The sequence below is a fragment of the Penicillium angulare genome (assembly GCF_028827245.1).
Source record: "Penicillium angulare strain IBT 27051 chromosome Unknown utg000005l_segment0_segment0, whole genome shotgun sequence".
Classification (NCBI taxonomy): domain Eukaryota; kingdom Fungi; phylum Ascomycota; class Eurotiomycetes; order Eurotiales; family Aspergillaceae; genus Penicillium; species Penicillium angulare.
In genome coordinates, this window is record NW_026623164.1 from 2,434,354 (window position 1) to 2,454,811 (window position 20,458).

Genomic DNA, 20,458 nt, shown 5'->3' on the forward strand with positions numbered 1-20,458 from the left:
TCAACCCCCCATCAAGTCCCCCACGCTCTTCCATCTTCGGCTTTTTCATCGAACTATCGTCGTCTCGCCCCGATTGGCTCCTGCAACTATGTCGGTCAAGCGTGTGCTCGTTATTGCCGGCTCTGACAGCTCCGGTGGCGCGTAAGTCAATCCTCTTTCCCGATATGATGTATCAATACCTTGAGCGGAAGTGTCCAAACCTGGCTCATTTCGGCAATTTCATCACACTTATCCTCACTCGCCAATCATCAATCTCAGTAACCAGGGAGATATACATAACATGATCGCTTACTTATTCAAAGTGGTCTTGAGGCCGATCAACGGGTTCTTGCCGCCCATGGATGCTATGCCCTCACAGCTACCACCGGGTTGACGGCACAGAACACTCTCGGCGTGCAGGACATTTTTGTCGTCCCGTCGGAATTTGTAAGGAAGCAAATTAATGCAGGCCTTGAGGATGTCGGTGCAGATGTAGTCAAACTAGGTTCGTTACCTTAAACCTTCCGTGTTCTATATCTCTGCTTACTCTGAGTACATAGGCATGCTGTCGTCCGCGGAGACAATTGATGTCATTGCCGAGACGCTACAAGCGCACCGGGTTCCCTCTATAGTTCTCGACCCGGTAATTCAATCACGTCTTTTGATTTACCGATATATGAGATTTTCTGATTATTCCCTTAGGTCATGGTATCTACCAGTGGCTCCCAGCTACTCCCAGAAAAAGCCGTGAAGGAGCTTCGCACCAAGCTACTCCCAATCACCACAATCTTGACCCCTAACATTCCAGAAGCACAACTCCTACTCAAGGACTCTGGTATTGATGCCCCGGAACCTTCCGATCTGGCTGGTTTAATTGATCTTGCAAAGAAGATCTGCGCAATGGGCCCGAAAGCTGTCCTCCTCAAAGGCGGCCATCTCCCACTTACCAATGACCACAAGATCGCCAGAAGCCCCGAAGAAGCAACAACAGTAATCGACATTCTTTATGACAGCGTCACCGACGAAACGCAACTCTTTGAAACGGAGTTCCTGGTGTCGAAAAATACACACGGAACTGGCTGTTCGCTCGCTTCGGCGATCGCTGCTAACCTTGCGATGGGGAAGGATATGTCGCGGGCTGTGCGCAATGCCGTGCGATTTGTTGAGGCGGGTATCAAAACCAGCGTTGATCTAGGAAAGGGAAGTGGACCGATTAACCACTTCCATTCGATATATACTATGCCTTTTGCACCGTTTGTTTCCCTCTTCGCTATAAATATATGGCTTATTTACTGATTTTATTAGTGGTCGATTTATCGAGTATGTACTGGATCGCCCAGATACTCAACGGGTATGGCAAAAGTTCACTCATCATGACTTTGTCGAGGGAATGGGTAATGGAACACTACCCCTGCAGAGATTCAAAGAGTATCTTGTTCAAGACTATCTGTACTTGGTGAGTGATTGGAACTGGAGTTGAGTGGCAAGAACGTGTCTAATAATACCGGCACAGGTTCAATTTGCCCGAAGCAACGCACTGGCCTCATACAAGTCCCAAAGTATGGACTCAATAGCAGCAGTAAGTATATTTCGAAGCGCATTGATACTGAGCATATCTGACTTTATACCTCAGTCTGCCCAGATTGTTCTGCACATCCAGCGAGAAATGGCGCTGCATTTGGAATACTGTGCCTCTTTTGGCCTGACCAAGGAGGAGATGGAAGCACACCCGGAGACCATCGGTATGATCAATAAATATATAAATAGGCTTCCCGCCTTTTACATCTGTGCAAGAAAATATTTAACTGATTTTTTATCAATTAGCATGCACCGCATACAGCCGCTACATTCTTGATGTGGGTCAGTCTGAGGATTGGCTTGCCTTGCAGATGGCTCTCGCCCCCTGCTTGATCGGGTATGGAGCCATTGCCAAACGACTTCATTCCGACAAAGGGACTCTTCGCGAGGGAAATAACTATTGGAAATGGATCGAGAACTACGTCGCCGATGACTATAGTGAAGCCGTACGACTTGGATCAGGTAAGAATATATTTCTTCTAAAGGTTCTTATTACGATTGCTCATTACTAATTAATTCTCACAATACAGCTTTACTGGAAAAGCATATGCACAAAGTATCTCCCGATCGCGTCGAGTCTTTGATTAAAATATTTGTCCGAGCCACCGAGCTGGAAATCAGCTTCTGGGACATGGGAATGAGCGAGAAGAAACTGTGAATAAAATGAGAGGGCAAAAATAGTAAGGTATCTAAACTACGATCATATTTTATTGTTCTGAAATAAAATTAAGGTTATTCTTTCATCTAATATATAGTATTTCTCTTATGATTTATATGGATCTCAGGGCTATCACTTCTGTATACATTCAAAGACTAAAAATAAAATTACAATAAGAAAAAATTTACAAATCACGTGTACCCTAAGCCCAATACGGCAAAGGAGTTGATTTTTTCTTTTTTCTTTTTGTTCGGTTTGTCTGGTTTGTCTTCTTTGTCTTTTTTGCCTCCTTCCTTTTTTTCTCCCCTGGCGCGACAACTTTTTTTTCTGCTCCTTCTCAAGTTCATTCGTGTACCTCTTTCTCTTCTCTCTTTCTCTCTCTCCCTTCTCTCCATCAGTGTTTCAGACGGTTTCTTGTGACATTCTTCTTCTTTCACTTTACCGAAACACTCTTCTCTCTATCCATCATGTCTTACGGCGGCGGTGGTGGTTATCAGCGCGGCGGTGATTCCTACCGGTATGTCCTTGCCTAACAATTCATGGTTGTTTTTCATACTATCCTTCTTCTTTGCACATCTTATTCCCGTGATCGGATTTATTTCTGTGTTACTTCATACCCTGGAATGGATGTTTTTGGCTGTAACTGGGACAACCTGCACAGAATGGTCCATTGGGCCTTGTTGGGCTGGCGACCAGGGCCGATTTTCATTCCAACATTCATCATCCGCTATTCTTTAACATCACTTGCATCCAAATGAATAATGCGCTGACATAGTTTCAAACCAGTTCCCGCAACGGCGGCGGCGGTGGTGGTTATGAAAATGGTCACTCCAACGGAGGTGGTGGCTACGGCGGCGGCGGTGGCGGCGGCTACGGTGGTGGCCGCGGTGGTGGTTTCGGCGGAGGTGGTGGTGGTTTCGGCGGCGGCGCCGGTGGTGATCGCATGTCCAACCTCGGCGCTGGCCTGAAGAAGCAAGACTGGGGTAAGTTCCAGCGTACCTTAGTCATTTGGTGATTCTCAACGCAGTATAACTAACAAGAATATCTTAGACATGGACACTCTCCCCAAGTTCGATAAGTCCTTCTATAAGGAGCACGCTGATGTTGCTGCTCGCTCTGATGCCGAGGTTGCGGAGTACCGCAAGGCCCAGGATATGGCTGTTCAAGGCCGCAATGTCCCTCGCCCCGTCGAGACCTTCGACGAGGCTGGTTTCCCTACCTACGTCCTGACTGAGGTCAAGTCTCAGGGATTCGAGCGCCCTACCGCTATTCAATCTCAAGGTTGGCCTATGGCCCTTTCCGGTCGTGATGTCGTCGGTATTGCGGAGACTGGTTCCGGAAAGACCCTTACCTACTGTCTTCCCGCTATTGTTCACATCAACGCTCAGCCTCTCCTCGCCCCTGGCGATGGTCCCATCGTCCTGGTTCTGGCTCCTACCCGTGAGCTTGCTGTTCAGATTCAGACTGAGATCACCAAGTTCGGCAAGTCTTCCCGCATTCGCAACACCTGTGTCTACGGTGGTGTCCCCAAGGGTCCTCAAATTCGTGACCTCTCTCGTGGTGTTGAGGTGTGCATTGCCACTCCTGGTCGTCTGATTGATATGCTGGAGGCTGGTCGCACTAACCTCCGCCGTGTCACCTACCTTGTTCTCGACGAGGCTGATCGCATGCTGGACATGGGTTTCGAGCCTCAAATTCGCAAGATTATCGGCCAGATTCGCCCTGACCGTCAGACTTGCATGTGGTCCGCTACATGGCCCAAGGAGGTCCGCCAGCTGGCCTCTGACTTCCTCAATGAGTACATTCAGGTCAACATTGGTTCCACCGACCTGTCTGCCAACCACCGTATTCACCAAATCGTCGAGGTTATGTCCGACTTCGAGAAGCGTGACCGTATGATTAAGCACATGGAGAAGATCATGGAGGACCGCTCCAACAAGATCCTCATCTTCACTGGCACCAAGCGTGTTGCCGACGAGATTACCCGTTTCCTCCGCCAAGACGGATGGCCCGCACTTTGTACGTTTTTGAATTCCCGCCTGTTACTTTGCAATTTCATTCACTAACCTCTTATCTTATAGCCATCCACGGTGACAAGCAACAAAACGAGCGTGACTGGGTTCTGAACGAGTTCAAGCAGGGCAAGAGCCCAATCATGGTGGCCACTGATGTGGCTTCTCGTGGTATCGGTATGATCAAACTACTATCCCCCTCCCCTCCTTTCCCCCTCCCTATACCCCCTTGATGGGGCCCTTTGTAAAACTCACCCGTGTTGAACGTTGTATAATACAATGGCACGGTGCTCAACCTCTCTCGAAGCGTGTTGGTGTGAACACGCCTCGTCCAGGCGGATCGTCAGGTCATCTCAAATGGTTATAATGCCAGGAGGATCTTGGACTCACAGTGCAGCGTAACAGAAAGCAGACCTAACAGGATTTTTCTCCGACTCCTTTGGCAGAAACTCGCAAGCGAGTTGGAGTCTATATATTCCCACGTTTTTCCTGAACTGTTTTAAACCTGCATTTTTTCCAAGGTTTCTCTAGGACCGCGGTATCCACCGCCATTCCCATGGACTTGCTTCCCCTTGGGGCTTTCTTGAAAAGAAAGATGATTATTCAAGAAAGTCCCTTAAGGTCATTTAAGAGAGCAGTGATGCATCAAGTCCTGCACGACTGTGAAAAAAAGGGCCCTCTTTTTGGTCACCCTATTATTATCCCACTAATGCTCTGTTTGCTAACGAACAATTTTGTAAAAAGATGTGCGCGACATTACTCACGTGCTCAACTACGACTACCCCAACAACTCGGAGGACTATGTCCACCGTATTGGTCGTACTGCTCGTGCTGGTGCCAAGGGTACCGCCATCACCTTCTTTACCACTGACAGTACGTCTTTCTCGTCCCCTCTCCCTTTCGAACCAAATTTGGTTACATGATAGCTAACTGGCCTTCTTCTCCAGACTCTAAGCAGGCTCGTGACTTGGTCACCATTCTCACCGAGGCAAAGCAACAGATCGATCCTCGTCTGGCCGAGATGGTCCGCTACTCCGGCGGCGGCGGTGGCGGTCGCTGGGGCGGTGGCCGTGGCCGTGGTGGCTGGGGTGGTCGTGGTCGTGGTGGTGGCGGCGGCGGCGGCGGTGGTTACACTGCTTCTAACGCTGCTCCTGTTGCCGGCAACCGCCGCTGGTAGACGCGTTATCTTACGCACTCATGAGCTTGTTCGTCTTGCGATACTGGTAGACTTCCTTTCCCGTTTTTCCATTTTGTTTTCCTACGGTTTCCCGCGTAATTCGGTACGGACGGCGTTTTTTTCTTCGATGTCATAGACAGTCTTACATGATTTCACCTGTTCTCTGGGGGTTCCCATATCGACGTGCTCCTTGTTTCGAATATTTGTTCCCAGTTCCCCGGCAATCCTAGACCTTGGATTCTCACGCCAATTCATGCATGTCGACTATCCGCAAAAAGTTTCTTTTCTGTCTCGGTGGCTCACTGCCTTGTTGTACTCTTCGCCGATGGTAGTGTTGTTTGTATGTCCATAATTGAATACGATTATCATCATTCATATGTTTCATCATTGTCTTGTTTTCATGGAACAAGTCGTCCTTCGTTCGTAGCAGTAGACAAAATAGACTACATGTGCAGACTTATGTCCTTCCTTATGCTAACAAGCTAAACTCTCTCCAACCACGCCTCCAATTCACTCGCCAGAATCCGATGAGTATGACTAGTCATATGCCCAGTATTATACCAGAAATACTCATCCAGCGGCGTCGGACACCCATAAGCCCGATAATTCCACTCAATATCCGGCTGGTCATACCCAGCACAATAACCCGTCGTATTAACAATCCCAAACTCCGCCGGATGATCCAATATCCAACTCAACCGCTCATGCGCATCAAATACACGAATCTCCACACTATTCCCCTTCTCCTTTCCAAACCTCTCCGCCCTCCCAGTCAACGCCTCATTCCACCAACTCACCTGCGTCGCATTCGGTGTCGGAAGACTACTTCCCAAATTCGATGGATCGCGATCCATCGGCGGTAAATTCATAATCAAGTAAGACCTGTATCCAAAATCATACAACGTTTCCACTGAATCGAACAGGGTGCCTGTCAAATTTGCGTAGAAGTCTGGGAAATTCACAGCGTATTTTGCGCTGTCGCCGACGTCGTTGATACCGATCCAGATGGCTACTAGTGTTTCGCTTGTGGGTAGAAAGCTGGTGAGAGTTTTATGTCCGTATTCTGCGTATTGTTCGACTTGGTTTACGAGGGACACGGTGAAATTGTGGTGTAGGGGTGTGCTGATATGTATCATGTTAGTATTCATTTGAAGTTAAAATGCTGATTAGCTTGAATAGAATAGAGAATACTTACTATTCAGTAGAGATATCTGCACCGGCAAAGGCAAAATCCCAGAGTTGCTTTTTGCATGTACGTGGCGATGTCAGGCCTGGCTGTTCGCCGCATCCTGTAAGGTATTCTACCCAGTTTGGACCTCCTTCTGCGGTTCCTGTCTATGAAGAAGAAGGTATGGTCAATATCAGCTATGCAGATGAGAATGTGGATGTGGATGACTTGAGGGCTACTCACTTGATTTTGGACAATCTTATTGGAAAGAAGAGTCTCTTCATCATATGCGTAAATGAATTGATCGCCGATGAAGCTGAAATTCTGATGTCCGTGTGTTCCTTGGACATAAGTATACGAATCTCCGAAAGCGAGCCTTAAACAAGATGTAAGTGAAGAATCAAAATAGACTAGTAATTTCAAGCTTTTCACAAGTGCATGAAGACTCACAAGCCTTTCTTGGCGGACCAGTTAAACTTCTCTGTTGATCTGGGCACTGCAGATGCGGTGATCCCCGATGCCAGGGCGAGAGCAGTCACAATCACGTTACTAGTGGATTGTAACATTGTGAAGTAATTATTCCCTATTCGTAAATAGCAGGTATTAGGCTCGGTTTCCAGTCTTCTGATGTTCGCAAGTATTTGCATATTCGTGTTCGAAGATCGACCCTATATAAATGTCCACGGATCTGCATCTGGCATCTAACCCCGCATATCACTGAGTATCCGGGGTAATTCGATCTGCATGAACGGAAATTAATTTTCCGTCGGATTTGTTTATCCCAACACCGAGAGTGAACTTGAAGATTTTTATGGATTGAGGAAGAGTCGATCTGAGAGTGAAACGATACGCTTGCTCCATAGAAATCACCGGGGAAGAAGAATTGTTCAAAGGTTCAAAAGCCTCCAGCACCCCGCTAAAATAATCTAGTGACCACAGGCCCCATAACCGTATATGACAGCACAATACCCATCATGTAGATCGATATGCTGTCCGATTGAAACTTTGGCTTTGTTTGGCTCTATATGGTAGGACTTTGTTTTATTCTCCAGTGTTTCTACGTTTGGAATATGTTTATTTGGAAAAAATGATATGGAAAATAAAATAAGAATTGCAACGTCTGGTAGCTAAATACTAGTAAGGGACTCTTATCATTTCCTGATGATCATTATAGCATGAATGTATGTTATGTCACGTTAGAATGGGGAAAGGATTAGTTGTAACACAACGACTATCATATTTCATTTTGCTAAGAAGAAGGTATCATACAGCAGCAACCTTCATTCGACACAAGTTAGATAGTAAAATGATAATCAACCGCGACCTTGCAAATTCCCATATTGTAACGAGAGGATAATTCCTGCCAATTTTCATTCTCCAAATGCGATCTGCTTATGAAAGAGGGAAAGCAGTCCGACTAGAGGGAACAACAAGAATAGTAAATAGTAAAGAACAACAACGCGCTATACTCTATAAACAGCGTCTTAGCCCGCTTTCATTTTGTTGCTAATGGCAAAGGGGCAAGAACGGCACTTACTGGTTGAATCTTGCGCTTTGGGCGTGGGGCCCAAGCAATATCATACGTTTGGGTCTGGAACGGAAGGATTAATAGCCCACTCTGTACCAGCACGATAATTTAGAGTATCAGTCGAGGCATCGAGCTGCTCTCTCTTGTTGTGACATAATTCACATTGGGGTGGGGGGGGGGGCGGAGGAGTCCAGATACCAGGCCTAGTATTCATAGCATCGAACGAAGCATCGGCCATGCCTCTCTTATCATGATCACCATGATTTTCGGCGGGAGGAGGAGGAGGAGGAGGAGGAGGAGGAGGCGGGGGACAAATCCAAGCGATTGGACCACTATTCACAATATCGGTCGAAGCCTCGGTTGAGGCATCGATCTTTTCTCTCTTGTCATGACCATGATGCCATTCGGAGGGGGACTCGGAGGAGTCCGGCTGCCGGGGACACTGTTTAAAGCATCAGTTGTACCTCACACGGCGTGTTCATATCCTACTCCAGGCACTGGAGCTCCGAGAGCAAGAGATGCTTGAAGTAGAAGGACAATCTGAAGAATGTTCTTCATATTGAAAACGATTTTCGCTGCTCAATATACTGAAAACCACTCCCGTCGAAGAGTGTAGTGTTAACCGCTTTGGTCCTTTCGAAACTAACGAGGACAGTTCGAGTCATTAAATAAGACAAATGGTCTTTGGCAGAGAGCAATCTAAGTTCTAAATTCTCATAGGTGTTATGGGAGGGGATTTCAAAGTCGTGCAATGAGTTAAGTGAATCTTGGCGTGGCAATTATCAGTGGTTCGATTCATGTAAGATTGATACTCTCCAAGTTTTAATACTCGAGGATCCACATTACGTTGGATGAACACGGTGATAATCCAAGATGGTGAAAGGTTAAACACTGTGGAACAAGAACTGAGGCTGAAATCTAGCGAATCAAATCCCCGAGTATAGATCTCCAATTTCCATTTCCTGGAACTTTCAGCACCCTTCTGACTCTCAAGACGTGAAGTTACCTGTATTGGAACAATATACTGAAAAATGACAATATCAAGCTCAAATGTTCGCTACGGAAAACTTGACGATGCAGGGATCGACGAAGAGTCGATTGACTTGACAGCTTCACTCCTTCCCACCAAGTAACACAATCGAGCCCATCGATACATGAACATCTCAAAAACCAGTCTTGAAAGCACTATTAGGAGCTTCCTGTCTTCTCAACGTGGTTATTGCATTAGCGATACTCTAAGTTATGATCTATAAAACAGAAAGTGGGCCTTTGCACAAGCAAACGGCATACTGTAATTGCGATTCCTCCCTATATTGGCGTTGATTTCTAACTCCTGAATAGCCCCAGCCCAAGACGAAGCCAACTATAACCCAGTCGCTTTCATAACGGGATTCTATCATGATATTAGCATATATCAGAAAAAGCCTTCACAGGAAGTTGACCAAGCGTGGATTGACCTAAATGACAGTGAGGAGATCCTTTGATGTGTCATACACAGTTGCTAGTCCATTACATAAATGCTAACAGTGATTTTCCATCAAAGTATGGGGTACTTTTCGAATGAACAGAGATGAGGCTGGTCGGTTACTCAACAAGACATACCCTTACCCTGGTGATCCAGGTTACTACATTGGTGAATTGGCTGTATCCCACCAGCTTCACTGCTTGGTAAGTGCCAGTACCTCGATAAGTATTGTACAAATAATAACCTTTGTCATAGAATCGACTTCATCAAGATTTGTTTGTGGAATACTACAAGGATATTTACGGACCAGAGGAATTCGAAGAAGACGGCAATTCGGGATGGGGCCATATCAGTCATTGTCTCGAAATTGTTGGACAGGCCTTGACTTGCGCTTCAGATGTCAGTGTTATTCCTTAGACGTTTGATTCAAGAAGTCAACGGGCCGTCGCGTATGCGAACAATGTTCATAGCTGTTGGGACTTCGACAAGGTTAAAAATTGGGGCCGCAAGCACCACCCAATTCTTAAGTTTGATCCGAATGGCTATATTAAAGACAACCTGGCTAGATGTATTTATTTTATACTAAGCTAATATGCTATGGTTACTTATAACGTTGAAGGATTTAATTTGTGTTGAAGCAGACCTTGGAACAGTCCTTGATCGTTCAGATACAGCAGGGATGGTACCTTGAAGATGCGATGTGATTTTTAACAACAAACTGAACTTAGAACTAAAAGGATTGTGCGGCGCCTTATCATATTCGATAAGAGATGGTAGACAAGAGAAAATTGGAAGCTGGGAGCAAGTTCGTCTCATCTAAACAGTAATTACTACCTCAATTAAGGATTCTATTGCCCAGATGGTGTTGCGACAACACCGAGGGAGATAATTCAACCTTGGTAAGTTTTATTACGTGTCTGCAACTTAATGGCGAACATTAATATCGATCTAGGTTCATGTCATGGGGTAAATGAGTTATTACAATCAACCCCGCATGTTATTCTCCAAGGTAGGGGTGGCTGCACTACGTTGCTCCCGCTACTATGAGCACCGAGAGTACTACATATTATCTGGTCTCTATTCTAAGCCCGTTACCTGGGGTTCACGGCTAGGTTAAATTTATGAACCCTCCGCGATTAAACATCGAGATAAATGGCATTTCAACTATGAAAAAATGAAAATGAACATAGATAAATGGCCAATGTAAAGGTATGTTCTTTAATAACCTCGACCTGGGCTGGGCGCCTAAAGTTGTAACCAAGCTCTAGATCGTTGTTGGAATTTCCGAGCCAGATTCTCATAATAATCGTGAAACATGCTTGGATCTTGTGCTAGTCTCTGCGATTAACGCATCTCGGTGATTGGCAGATGCCTCGATCCTCATCAAGTTGACTTGCAAGTTAGATTTGAACTATCCACCTATCTCAAGTATGGGCTTCTCTGCGCAGCAAATATCACTATGGCGTTCAGTCAGTATAGCGCTATTGGGATTTGTCTTCGTAGCGTTTCTGCTCCAGGCTTATTCTAGGGCGCCGCTTCATATCTGTTATGAAGGTTCAAGTCGATCAGAAGCGGGCCAGTCCAGGGTAAAGATGTTCAAAGAAATATCGACATTCAAAGACATGTCACCCGAAAATGATGAATAATTTGAGGCGGCGATAACTGCAAAGCGAAAAGGTTTCATTTGGGCCAATTACAATGAGACATATACCCTCGCCAGGGGAATATGATGTTTTATGCGATGCATTGTGTGTCTCTCATACGGGGAATACTACAGGTAGAATTGGAGAAATCCCCTGAATCATCGCAAGGAACACCATTCGCCTAGCTCCAAGATCAAACGTGATTCAAGCGACCATTTTCATCATACAGATATACCTCATTGCCTTAGCGAAATAAAAAGTAAGAGCATGGACTCCGTCTGTTTCAATATTTCTTCCTGCAAGCCTCTTCTTTCCCACTCACTCCAACCACAGGCTGCTTGAAATATATCCGAAACCACTCTAGGAAGTCGTCTATTCCGACTGAGTCGCTGTTCCGTGTCATAAGCAACAGAGGACAAATCACTGAAGCTTTCGTTATAGTATGCTGCGGCCAAGGAGTCAACGTTGTTAAAGCCGACTTCTTTGGCACATTCGATTCGATAATATGCTCGACCCTTTCACAGAGAGATATCGCAGCTACTGATATAGGGGAGGTTGGGATTGTTGGTATAGTTTGATTAGAGCTCGTCCTGCCGATCCCGGTATTCGACTCGCTACTTGTGGTTTCATTTAACTCCTGTGTTGATGCTGAACCGAAGAGATTGTCAGGGCTCGTATTTTGTTGCGGGATCCGTGGAATGATTTCGGAGTCCCAAATATCGCTGGGGGTTTGGAAGGTGAAGCCCACACTGCCGACATCGTCTAGGCTGAATGGCTGGTCGTGTGGAATTTCAAGTTCGGTAAGGCTTAACCCGCTCAGTGTTACTTTGCATAGAAGAATCAGTATCTAATATTCTAAATCAATAGAGCTGCTCTATAAGTACCTGTTTCAGACTCATGCTGACAGTCACCGGTGCTGATGCTCGGCCCTTCTTGTACATCTAGTGAAATATGGTCATGATCAGCTATTTAATTTCCCAGTTGAACGTCAAGACTTCTACAATCCCTCGCCTGACTGCAATCATCTGTACTATATAATTTTGATCTCTCATGATAATCGATTGTTAATTCTCTCGAAGCGGGCTTTCATTGGTTGACCTAATGGCTTGTTAATCTGTGAGTATCGCGTATCTCGCTGAGCAAGTGCATTCTCACGATACTTTCTTTGGGAGAGCTGTTCTAGATTTTCTTTTTCTCCTTTGAATCTTTTACATTCGCCCAATCTGCCTCGTTTCAAGGCTTGCATTGGTTTGTAGCGGGTAAGGCTGAACGGGATACATGACGGCGATAATCTGAGACACTGGCTGACGCCTCCCCTTATGTAGTCTGACTGTTGTCACACTCCACCGCGGATGGAAGAGGCGGGCCGGGAAAGTTTTGAACGATCTTAATTGTTTTCTGGAAGAAAATTCTAGCTGAATAGGGGGGCAAGATAGTGGTCAATGCAAGAATATGACAAGAAATAGGAGATGTAAGGCGTGAGCTGAAGCCGGTATGGTATACAGGGCGCCTTGAGGTGACGGTCCGCAACTTACTTCCTTGCTTTGTTTTTCAAAGCTAACTATTATTATATGAAAAGCACCCCTTCGTTTCAATGATTTAATTTTATAACAGAAACTGAAAGTAAAAAATCCAGAAAGAAAATTTTATAATGCCAACTAAAAAGTTGGTGCAACAAAAATGAAATGGCGCTGCCCGGAATCGAACCGGGGTTATGACAGATTAGTAAGAATACCACAATGTCAGGTCTTGACCACTGGACCACAGCACCCGCTTGATGTATTGGGACGAAAAATAACGCTTCGTAAATCTACACTCCGATCAGAGATAACGACCCTCAACATCCATGACTGGGCCAAAGAGTACAAGAAGCCACTCTGCATATACATTATTTCTTGGCATATCAGTATGTTGGAAGTTACGAATTTTTGGCTTTCAAGATCTTTAATTGTGAAAGTTCTCCTTACGACTGTATCTTATGCTGTCAATTGAACGTGTGAAGTCCACAACTTGAACCGGCCAAGTCCATGGATTTGGATTTCTGGCGGTAGTATAGATGCATGTTGAAGCGGATTAAACAACGTTAAATTAGGGCTTATATCCATACTGTGGTCTTAGCTAAACAATTAAACATTTATCACTTCCAAGGATGATGCCCAGGTGAGAGTAGGTAGGTACTATGTACACTACTACTACCTAGAGTACCTCTAGTACCCAGAAATCCTCAGGCCCACCATTCCCAACTTTGGTACCATGTCCACTCCATCCCAACTGGAAAATATGTCTACATCCGTGACTTCAACTTGAACGGACAACTCACTACTCCTAGCAGGTGGCACATTCCGAATACTGTATAATATAACTTGAGCTGATGTTATACGTCGCAACATGAGAGTACTACTTTATACAACTATAACCCGATTACACTCCAAGCTTCTACCGTATTTCCAAGGCTGAGATATAGGTATAAAATCAGCCTCGATCAACTTGAATGTTTTGAAGCCATCATGCCGGAATTTCCCAGAGCCCGTAGGAGATTAGCATTGGGTGCGTTGCAAAAGGCTTCGCTTTCAAGAATTACTAGAACTGCAATTTTTTTTTTTGGAAAGTTACCGTGGATATCAAACTTCTTCAGGATCCTACCACCGGGGGCGTACTAGTATGAAGTTTTAACACGGGTCCGAAGGACCACAGAAAATAAAATAAAAAATAACCTGCTTGTAAGCAAAGGCCTTTAGTATGGCGATGCCGCTGGCCTTGAAGTTTGGCCGTCCGACATGGCCATTGATAGCTCCCGACTTATATTACACTACAGCAGGTTTCCCAAATTTGGTTCCAGGTAATGTGTGTATGGCAACTCGCCGGGTTGTGTGGCATAAAAAATCGTCGGCCCACAAACAGGTGAATGCGAAGTGAGAAAAAAAAAAAGATCTTGGCGCTGCCCGGAATCGAACCGGGGTTATGACAGATTAGTAAGAATACCACAATGTCAGGTCTTGACCACTGGACCACAGCACCCGTTGCATGATGTGGGAGAACATTTGACGCTATATGAGCCTGAGATTGATCAGCAATATATCCCCCTTCCTCTATAGTACATGAAGAAAGTGATACACACAAAATCATGAAGAAGATACTTCTTGGGTTGCGGCTACGGTGCTCAGTGCTATATTGTCACGTGTTAGCCACTCGTATCAAAACACTAAATCTGAAGCCTGATGTATGTTCCTGAGGTTTCGGTCAAGCCTTGTCCCATGCGAAGATACCGATTGAGGTTGTTCGCCTGGACTAGTGGATCCATTGACCTGCCTGAAGAGTATAAGCCTTCTTGCCTGGACTAGGTGAGCTATATTGCTGACTCTCCACAAATTCAGTTGGTTCGTCAATATTCATACTCTTTGGAGTATCTGATTACGAACTGACTCGTTCCCCGTCGAATATTCGTCGTACATAATACTTTTCTTCGCCTACAACCTTCACTTGCCAACGTAGTCTGATTTAACATCGAAGTACACTTGATATCATCAGGCCCAGGAAGGATTGAATAAATGAGGAGGGTCGACGCTCACTGGTTAGAATGATTGTATTTGTTAGGAAGTTGGAGGAAGGAAGTCCTCTTAGTAGTATCAAGAGATTGAATAGGCAGCAGGGTCAGAGTGGTAAAGTTGGAGATTTGAGTGACTGATAGCAATACATCTGGTTTGATCATATCGCTGTTAACATACATTCTGAGCAGTACTAGTATCGTCACGGACTGCGCCTAACGCCCTTGATGATAAGGAAGTCCCGTGATTCCATATGGCTGCATGTATATCTTCATGTCGCCTGCCTCACTGTCCTCCCTTCTCCTCTCCGACTTTGCTATTAATCATTCGAATGCTACAACGGGTTAGTATATAATCATCTTGCTAAGATTCTCTGACAGAAGTCCTATATATAAGTTAATATACATCAATTATGCTATATTTATTCGCGAGCGTAAGAGTGTCTTTCGAAAGAATCACTATTGGATTGATTGCAAATCGAGCAAATAACATTGAATGCCAGAATATTTTATATGGTCACCTGCCAGTGGTGCCTGGGGACGGCACCTATTTATTCTCACTTCCAAGCATCTTAAACTCTTCCACCTTCCGTCATCTTGTGGACTTCGAAATCTCACTTTCCACCTTCGTTTCTGAAAGCAAATTTCATTTTCTACCTCATTCACGAGATTCAACTACTATGTCTCGCCGCAACACATCTTCTCCTGTCCGGTCAACTGCAACGCAGCGCCGGGCCACGATTTCGTCTACTCAAGGTGACTGGGTAGAGCACCAGGAAACGCTCTCCCTTACTGAGTCAATTTCAAGGCGCCGAGCAATAATTTCGTCCGAGGCCACAACTATCTCTGTGGAAACAATTTCTCTTACAGCAACGGTTATATCTTCCACGCAGTCGCTCCCAAGGAGACGCCGGCCTACATTCTCCCCTGAACGGCCACCCCCAAGGGGACGAAGTCCAGTGCGCTTCACTATTTCAAATTCGTGGGTCAGCTGCACCGTTGGTCTAATTTTCTTCGTTTCGTGGAAACCTAGGTTTAAAGAGAAGTGGAGCCAAAAAGTAATCAAGTGCATCCGTCGTTTAGAGAGCCCTGAGGCCAAATCACACCTCATTGGCGACGAGACGGGCCTTCAGAGTGCCTTCAACCATTCTGTGGGGTTTATGGTTGGAAAAGTGCTGAAGGCCTAGGCGATAGATCTAGAGTTTGCTGATTTCAAATGCGCCCCCGTGAGAATAACGCGGATGGTATCATCTTGGACATTTGGTCGCGCCGAGTGAGGGTTTGGCTGATGTCCAATCTATGCGCTGAAGACTTGCAGAAAGTCTGGGACAATGCTGGAGATGGATTAACTTTGCGGATGAATTTATGAGACTCGTTAGAGGTATCTCTCATCCTGAGGGTCGTCTTTAAAATCCATGATGTGCAAGAAAGCTCTCCGCCATGAGCTCGACAGATCGCAAAACGAACGACGAATTTCTAACCAAATGGAACGGCGATTTACAAGGGAGGGACATGACTTAAAGGAGGACATTCGCGATTTGAGAAGTTGAATATATGATCATGGCTGTGCAGGATTTAGGAACTCGAATCTCAAAATTATCAATGCATATCATCTTTCAACTTAACACAAAATTCCACCCAGATGAAATGCTCATTGCCATATTAACCTTGGAAGAAGATCAAAAGCTACACCTCTCCACACTAACCAACGCTAACAGTTCAAGGTTAACACTAAAGCCGGTACTGTACAAGTATCACCCCGTGACAATGATCGGCAGGGTCCCACGTGGCAACCACCCGCACAAACTAACCCTAATCGAGTTCAAACTAGTCCATGCAGGGAACCGACACTAACTCAGCCACGCAGTCGTCACAATCACAGTCACACAGTACTTTGTGCGGTAAGTGGTGCAGTAGCCCTGGAGAGCCTTATCGTAATAAAATCATACATCAATTCATAGCCTAAATTAACCATAATGAGAAGTAGAACAAGAACAAGAATAAGAACTGGAACAGAACAAAGCCACATTCTACAGAATAGAATAGAATAGAATAAACTAAACTAGTACACTTGGAGTACATGATGCACATACCCGCAGCACAACCTACATGACAGATCTATAGCACCTTCCCTGCAGCATACGTCATCAAAATTCCCACTAATGTATCCTCATAATCTGTACCTGCAGCAGACGCATCCCCGTCCGTTCATTCGTATAGATAGTTCATGCGTATGCACCGTGCAGCACTTAGCGCAAAGCAAGGCATGGCAAAACAAGCCTAGTAAGATCGCCGTAAGCGCCATTTCTGACAGAGTTAGACTCCCGCTAATCAAGCTAATCAAGCCAAGGAATTGAACCGGACCGAACCATACAATCCAGCCCAGCTAGTAAGTACAGCCCTGTGGGGATTGTGGAAATATGACACTAGTGGATTTGAAAATTCTGTTTCTTATTTCATGTTCTTAGTTTGACATGACTAGACTGGACTAGATCAGACGCTTGTTTAACCTTATTTTATTTCGATTGGGTTTGCTTTGTTAGTTTGGTTCGGATGTGGCTGACTAGCTTGCCTGGCTATGATGTAGGGTTTAAAGTAGGGTTTAACCAAGTTGGTGGGGAGTGGGCAGATGTTTGTATTGTAGACTGCACCGTTCTTGCCACTGTTTCTAGTCGAGTTAATACGGAGATTTTGATTTTATTTCGTTGCTGGTGCCATTTTGCTGATTACTCTTAATGAATTTACTAAACTTGCATCCGGTAAATTGAAGATCTTATTCTATCTACAATCGTAATCAAAGCTTGCAAAGTCTGTTATTCTGACTATTAGCACATCGAAATATGTACGGAAGACGACCCGAGTTCAACCCGAATGAAGCAATAAGTAAAGCAAATAAGACAAATTACAATACAATCCATCCGGATTGAAAAGGAAGGGCAGAACAGAAGAGAAGAGAAACGGCATGAAACCAGGTCAGACTCAATCAGATCAAAAATGCACAAGGTAATGCCAGGCCAATATACCCGGTGCAACAGAAATGTACGTTATAGTAGAGTAGAGGAGAGATAAGAGAGTAAAGGCAAGGTAAACAAAAGCATACCTGCAAAGCAAAAAGTTCCATAAGACAGACAAGGCAACCAGTTGAGAACAGATAGGAAAAGAAAAAGAAAAAACCCCCATGAAAAATAGGAACCGTTTTGTGGGAAAAAACTGTTTTCACCACGTATAAAAAAGTTTAGAAAAACTAGGCATGGGCATAAGTAAGGAAAGACATTGATGCAAATAAAATTCTGCCACCTAACCGTTCCGTGAGGCAATCCCGCATCGCAATAAGCAGCCAGAAGAAGAGAAGATGAGGCCGTTTCTGGTCGTTTCATTTCTCGATAATAGAGAAAGTATTGCATTCCCATCAAGCTGGATGCGAGAGTAAGAGGGAGGATAATTGCAGGGATAAAAAGGGGAGGACAGTCAAAAGTCGTTTATACTTTGACTGGGTTGGGTTGATTATGGCCGCAGAGGTTGGTATCATCGAGGAAAAAAACTTAGCAGGGAGGTAACCGAATCCGAGACGACATGAGTCACAGGCAATGGGATATCGTGATCAAAAAGAAAAAGGAAAATAGACAGAGCATGGTTAACAGTGAAGGCAGATAAAAAGGGAAAAGCGTAGATGCAGTCCGTTCCACAACGTTGATGAGAGAGCCGATTAGATGATTATTGTGGGTAGTTGGGAGTCTCTGGATAGCCGTAGCGAAGTTCATCAGCCGACCGATTCCTGGGAGGTCGTTTCGATTGTAGATCGAAGGGGTCAAAAGGTCCAAGTGTGGAGGGAGGGGGGGGTAAAGAGTCGATCCTAGCAGAGATGGCGACTGGCTGTTGAATGATCCTTTTGATTTTTGGTTTTACTCACGTTGCTGATAAACGGGACCGCTCTGGTAAGGCGAGTGCGGGTAGTTGGGAGGGTATCCCATTTGTCCATTGCTCTGGTAAACCATGCCGCCGCCAGGGCCGTACTGGCTGGGAACTTGACTATCCGCCGGCTGGTAGCCGATAGGAGGAAGCTGAGGGCGAACACCACCACCGTAAGCACCAGGTTGTCCACCCTGGGGATCAGAGGGACCACCAGGGGCGTCGACCTGGCTAGCCTGTGAAGCTTGAGCGGCAGCGCGCTCACGTTCCTCAGCAGCCTTGCGCTGTGTCTCTTCTTCCTTCTTGCGAGCCTTCCATTCTTTGCGAATTTCCTTGAATTCTAGTAGTAGGAAGTTAAGTCAGTAATGCGCAAATGAGTGAGGAATGTAAAGTGATGGCATGTAAAAGGGCAGGGGACAATGATGAGCGGCTACAAAAAACAAGAATCTGGCGGGGCGGGAAGGGATAACAAGGGCAAGTTAAACCTCCACGCCGTCGACCACGCTACTGCGGCCCCGCGAGATCTAGTGTAACTCACTAGCGCGAACCAGCCGGCGCTAACCCAATCCAGCGATTTGCGACAACCAACTCAAGATGGAAACAAAACGCGCGAATGATGCAAAACGACTCAATTGAAACTCACCTTCAGGCGTGCGCTTCGCACCGTGCGATTGCATCGTCACGTGTGCGTTCAAATGGTTCAGGGTACCATAAGCCTTCTCACATCCTTGCCAGCCACACTTGTACATGCGCTCGATTTCTTCGTACCGACGACGAGGACGCTTGTGCTGTTGAGCACCGGGAATAGGGACGAAAGAGTAGACCTGAGATAGTGAAGAATTGTGATCAGTGATCTGGACCAGAGTCGTAAAAATGCCAAAAAAAATCCTAAAATTTTCAAAATCACAACATCGGTATTTCATGTCGCATGCGACAACAAAAATCAACAGATGGGGAAATGGGAAAGGTGCTGTTTTTGACGATCCCTGGGAGGGCGACCGGACACCGGAAAAGACACCGGTCGAAAGCCCAGAGGCGCGTCCAAGACAACGGTAAAAGAAGCCTTTAGAACCAGGAACCATCAAAAACATACCTTACCACGTGGAGCAACGGTCGTAGCAGTAGGAGTAATAGGAGAGGCGGAACCAACCGTAGTAGAGGGAGAGGAGTAGGGGCCGGGCAATCCTTGGTGATGTTGTCCATAGCTATGAGGCCAATCTGGTCTCGCGTAAAGCTGGTGTGGAGGGGGCGGGTGACCCTGGTACTGCATCTCGTGTCCCTGGGGCTGGTAGGGAGAATAAGGAGGAGGGTAGGTCGGGCTGTTGGCCGGGAGCGAGGGATCTATAGGAAGGGCCGCGTCAGACTTTTTTTCCGGACTGCGCGGGGTTGTAGAAATGGGGTGAGACGGACTGGATGCTTGAGCCATACTGGGAGCACCACCGGGTTGAGAATTCGGGGCGTACGGTTGCGGTCGAGGCAGGTAGTCCTGATGATAAGCTGGGGAACGAGCCGGTGGAGGATTCAGACCGTACTCGGGCTGAGGCGTGTTGGAGGACGAAATATTGGCGGGTCGCACCTCAGGTTGGGGCGTGTACTGAGTTGGGCGGACCTCGGGTTGCGGGGTATGAGCGTAGTGAGTACTGGCAGCAGCAGTTTGGTCTGCAGCGAGAGAGGGGGAGAAAGTTTCAGAAAAAGAGTTCGTGTGTTGATCGCACACGGTAGTTAAAGCCGGAGCTGTGAAGATGCTGGAAGGTGCGAACCTGACTGTGCGTACTCGGAGGCAGGCCGGGTGTCCAT

At 45.9% G+C, this 20,458-nt stretch overlaps 7 protein-coding genes across 7 annotated transcripts; 4 read left to right on the forward strand and 3 right to left on the reverse strand.

The window, feature by feature from the left end:
- Positions 1-88: 88 nt before the first annotated feature.
- N7478_008250 (uncharacterized protein) lies at positions 89-2,215 on the forward strand (the record flags this gene model as incomplete). The annotated part of the gene is made up of 9 exons (XM_056924464.1): positions 89-141; positions 303-484; positions 540-622; positions 682-1,232; positions 1,285-1,435; positions 1,493-1,558; positions 1,613-1,721; positions 1,804-2,019; positions 2,088-2,215. The coding sequence occupies 9 exons, from the start codon at positions 89-91 to the stop codon at positions 2,213-2,215; spliced, it is 1,539 nt and encodes a 512-aa protein (XP_056777190.1).
- Positions 2,216-2,682: 467 nt separating this feature from the next.
- Positions 2,683-5,404, forward strand: N7478_008251 (DEAD-box ATP-dependent RNA helicase DBP2; the record flags this gene model as incomplete). Its single annotated transcript, XM_056924465.1, has 6 exons — positions 2,683-2,732; positions 3,002-3,198; positions 3,266-4,234; positions 4,297-4,404; positions 4,972-5,100; positions 5,175-5,404. The coding sequence occupies 6 exons, from the start codon at positions 2,683-2,685 to the stop codon at positions 5,402-5,404; spliced, it is 1,683 nt and encodes a 560-aa protein (XP_056777191.1).
- A 482-nt stretch (positions 5,405-5,886) lies between these two features.
- Positions 5,887-7,138, reverse strand: N7478_008252 (SGNH/GDSL hydrolase family protein; the record flags this gene model as incomplete). Its single annotated transcript, XM_056924466.1, has 4 exons — positions 5,887-6,526; positions 6,600-6,739; positions 6,816-6,948; positions 7,023-7,138. 4 exons carry the CDS (start codon positions 7,136-7,138, stop codon positions 5,887-5,889), a joined length of 1,029 nt encoding a protein of 342 aa, XP_056777192.1.
- Positions 7,139-8,149: 1,011 nt separating this feature from the next.
- On the reverse strand, positions 8,150-8,658 carry N7478_008253 (uncharacterized protein; the record flags this gene model as incomplete). Its single annotated transcript, XM_056924467.1, has 2 exons — positions 8,150-8,473; positions 8,590-8,658. The coding sequence occupies 2 exons, from the start codon at positions 8,656-8,658 to the stop codon at positions 8,150-8,152; spliced, it is 393 nt and encodes a 130-aa protein (XP_056777193.1).
- A 1,002-nt stretch (positions 8,659-9,660) lies between these two features.
- On the forward strand, positions 9,661-9,982 carry N7478_008254 (tat pathway signal sequence; the record flags this gene model as incomplete). Its single annotated transcript, XM_056924468.1, has 2 exons — positions 9,661-9,768; positions 9,821-9,982. 2 exons carry the CDS (start codon positions 9,661-9,663, stop codon positions 9,980-9,982), a joined length of 270 nt encoding a protein of 89 aa, XP_056777194.1.
- Positions 9,983-15,432: 5,450 nt separating this feature from the next.
- N7478_008255 (uncharacterized protein) lies at positions 15,433-15,939 on the forward strand (the record flags this gene model as incomplete). The annotated part of the gene is made up of 1 exon (XM_056924469.1): positions 15,433-15,939. The coding sequence occupies one exon, from the start codon at positions 15,433-15,435 to the stop codon at positions 15,937-15,939; it is 507 nt and encodes a 168-aa protein (XP_056777195.1).
- Positions 15,940-18,654: 2,715 nt separating this feature from the next.
- On the reverse strand, positions 18,655-20,458 carry N7478_008256 (putative C2H2 transcription factor (Con7); the record flags this gene model as incomplete). The annotated part of the gene is made up of 4 exons (XM_056924470.1): positions 18,655-19,001; positions 19,305-19,485; positions 19,755-20,320; positions 20,422-20,458. 4 exons carry the CDS (start codon positions 20,456-20,458, stop codon positions 18,655-18,657), a joined length of 1,131 nt encoding a protein of 376 aa, XP_056777196.1.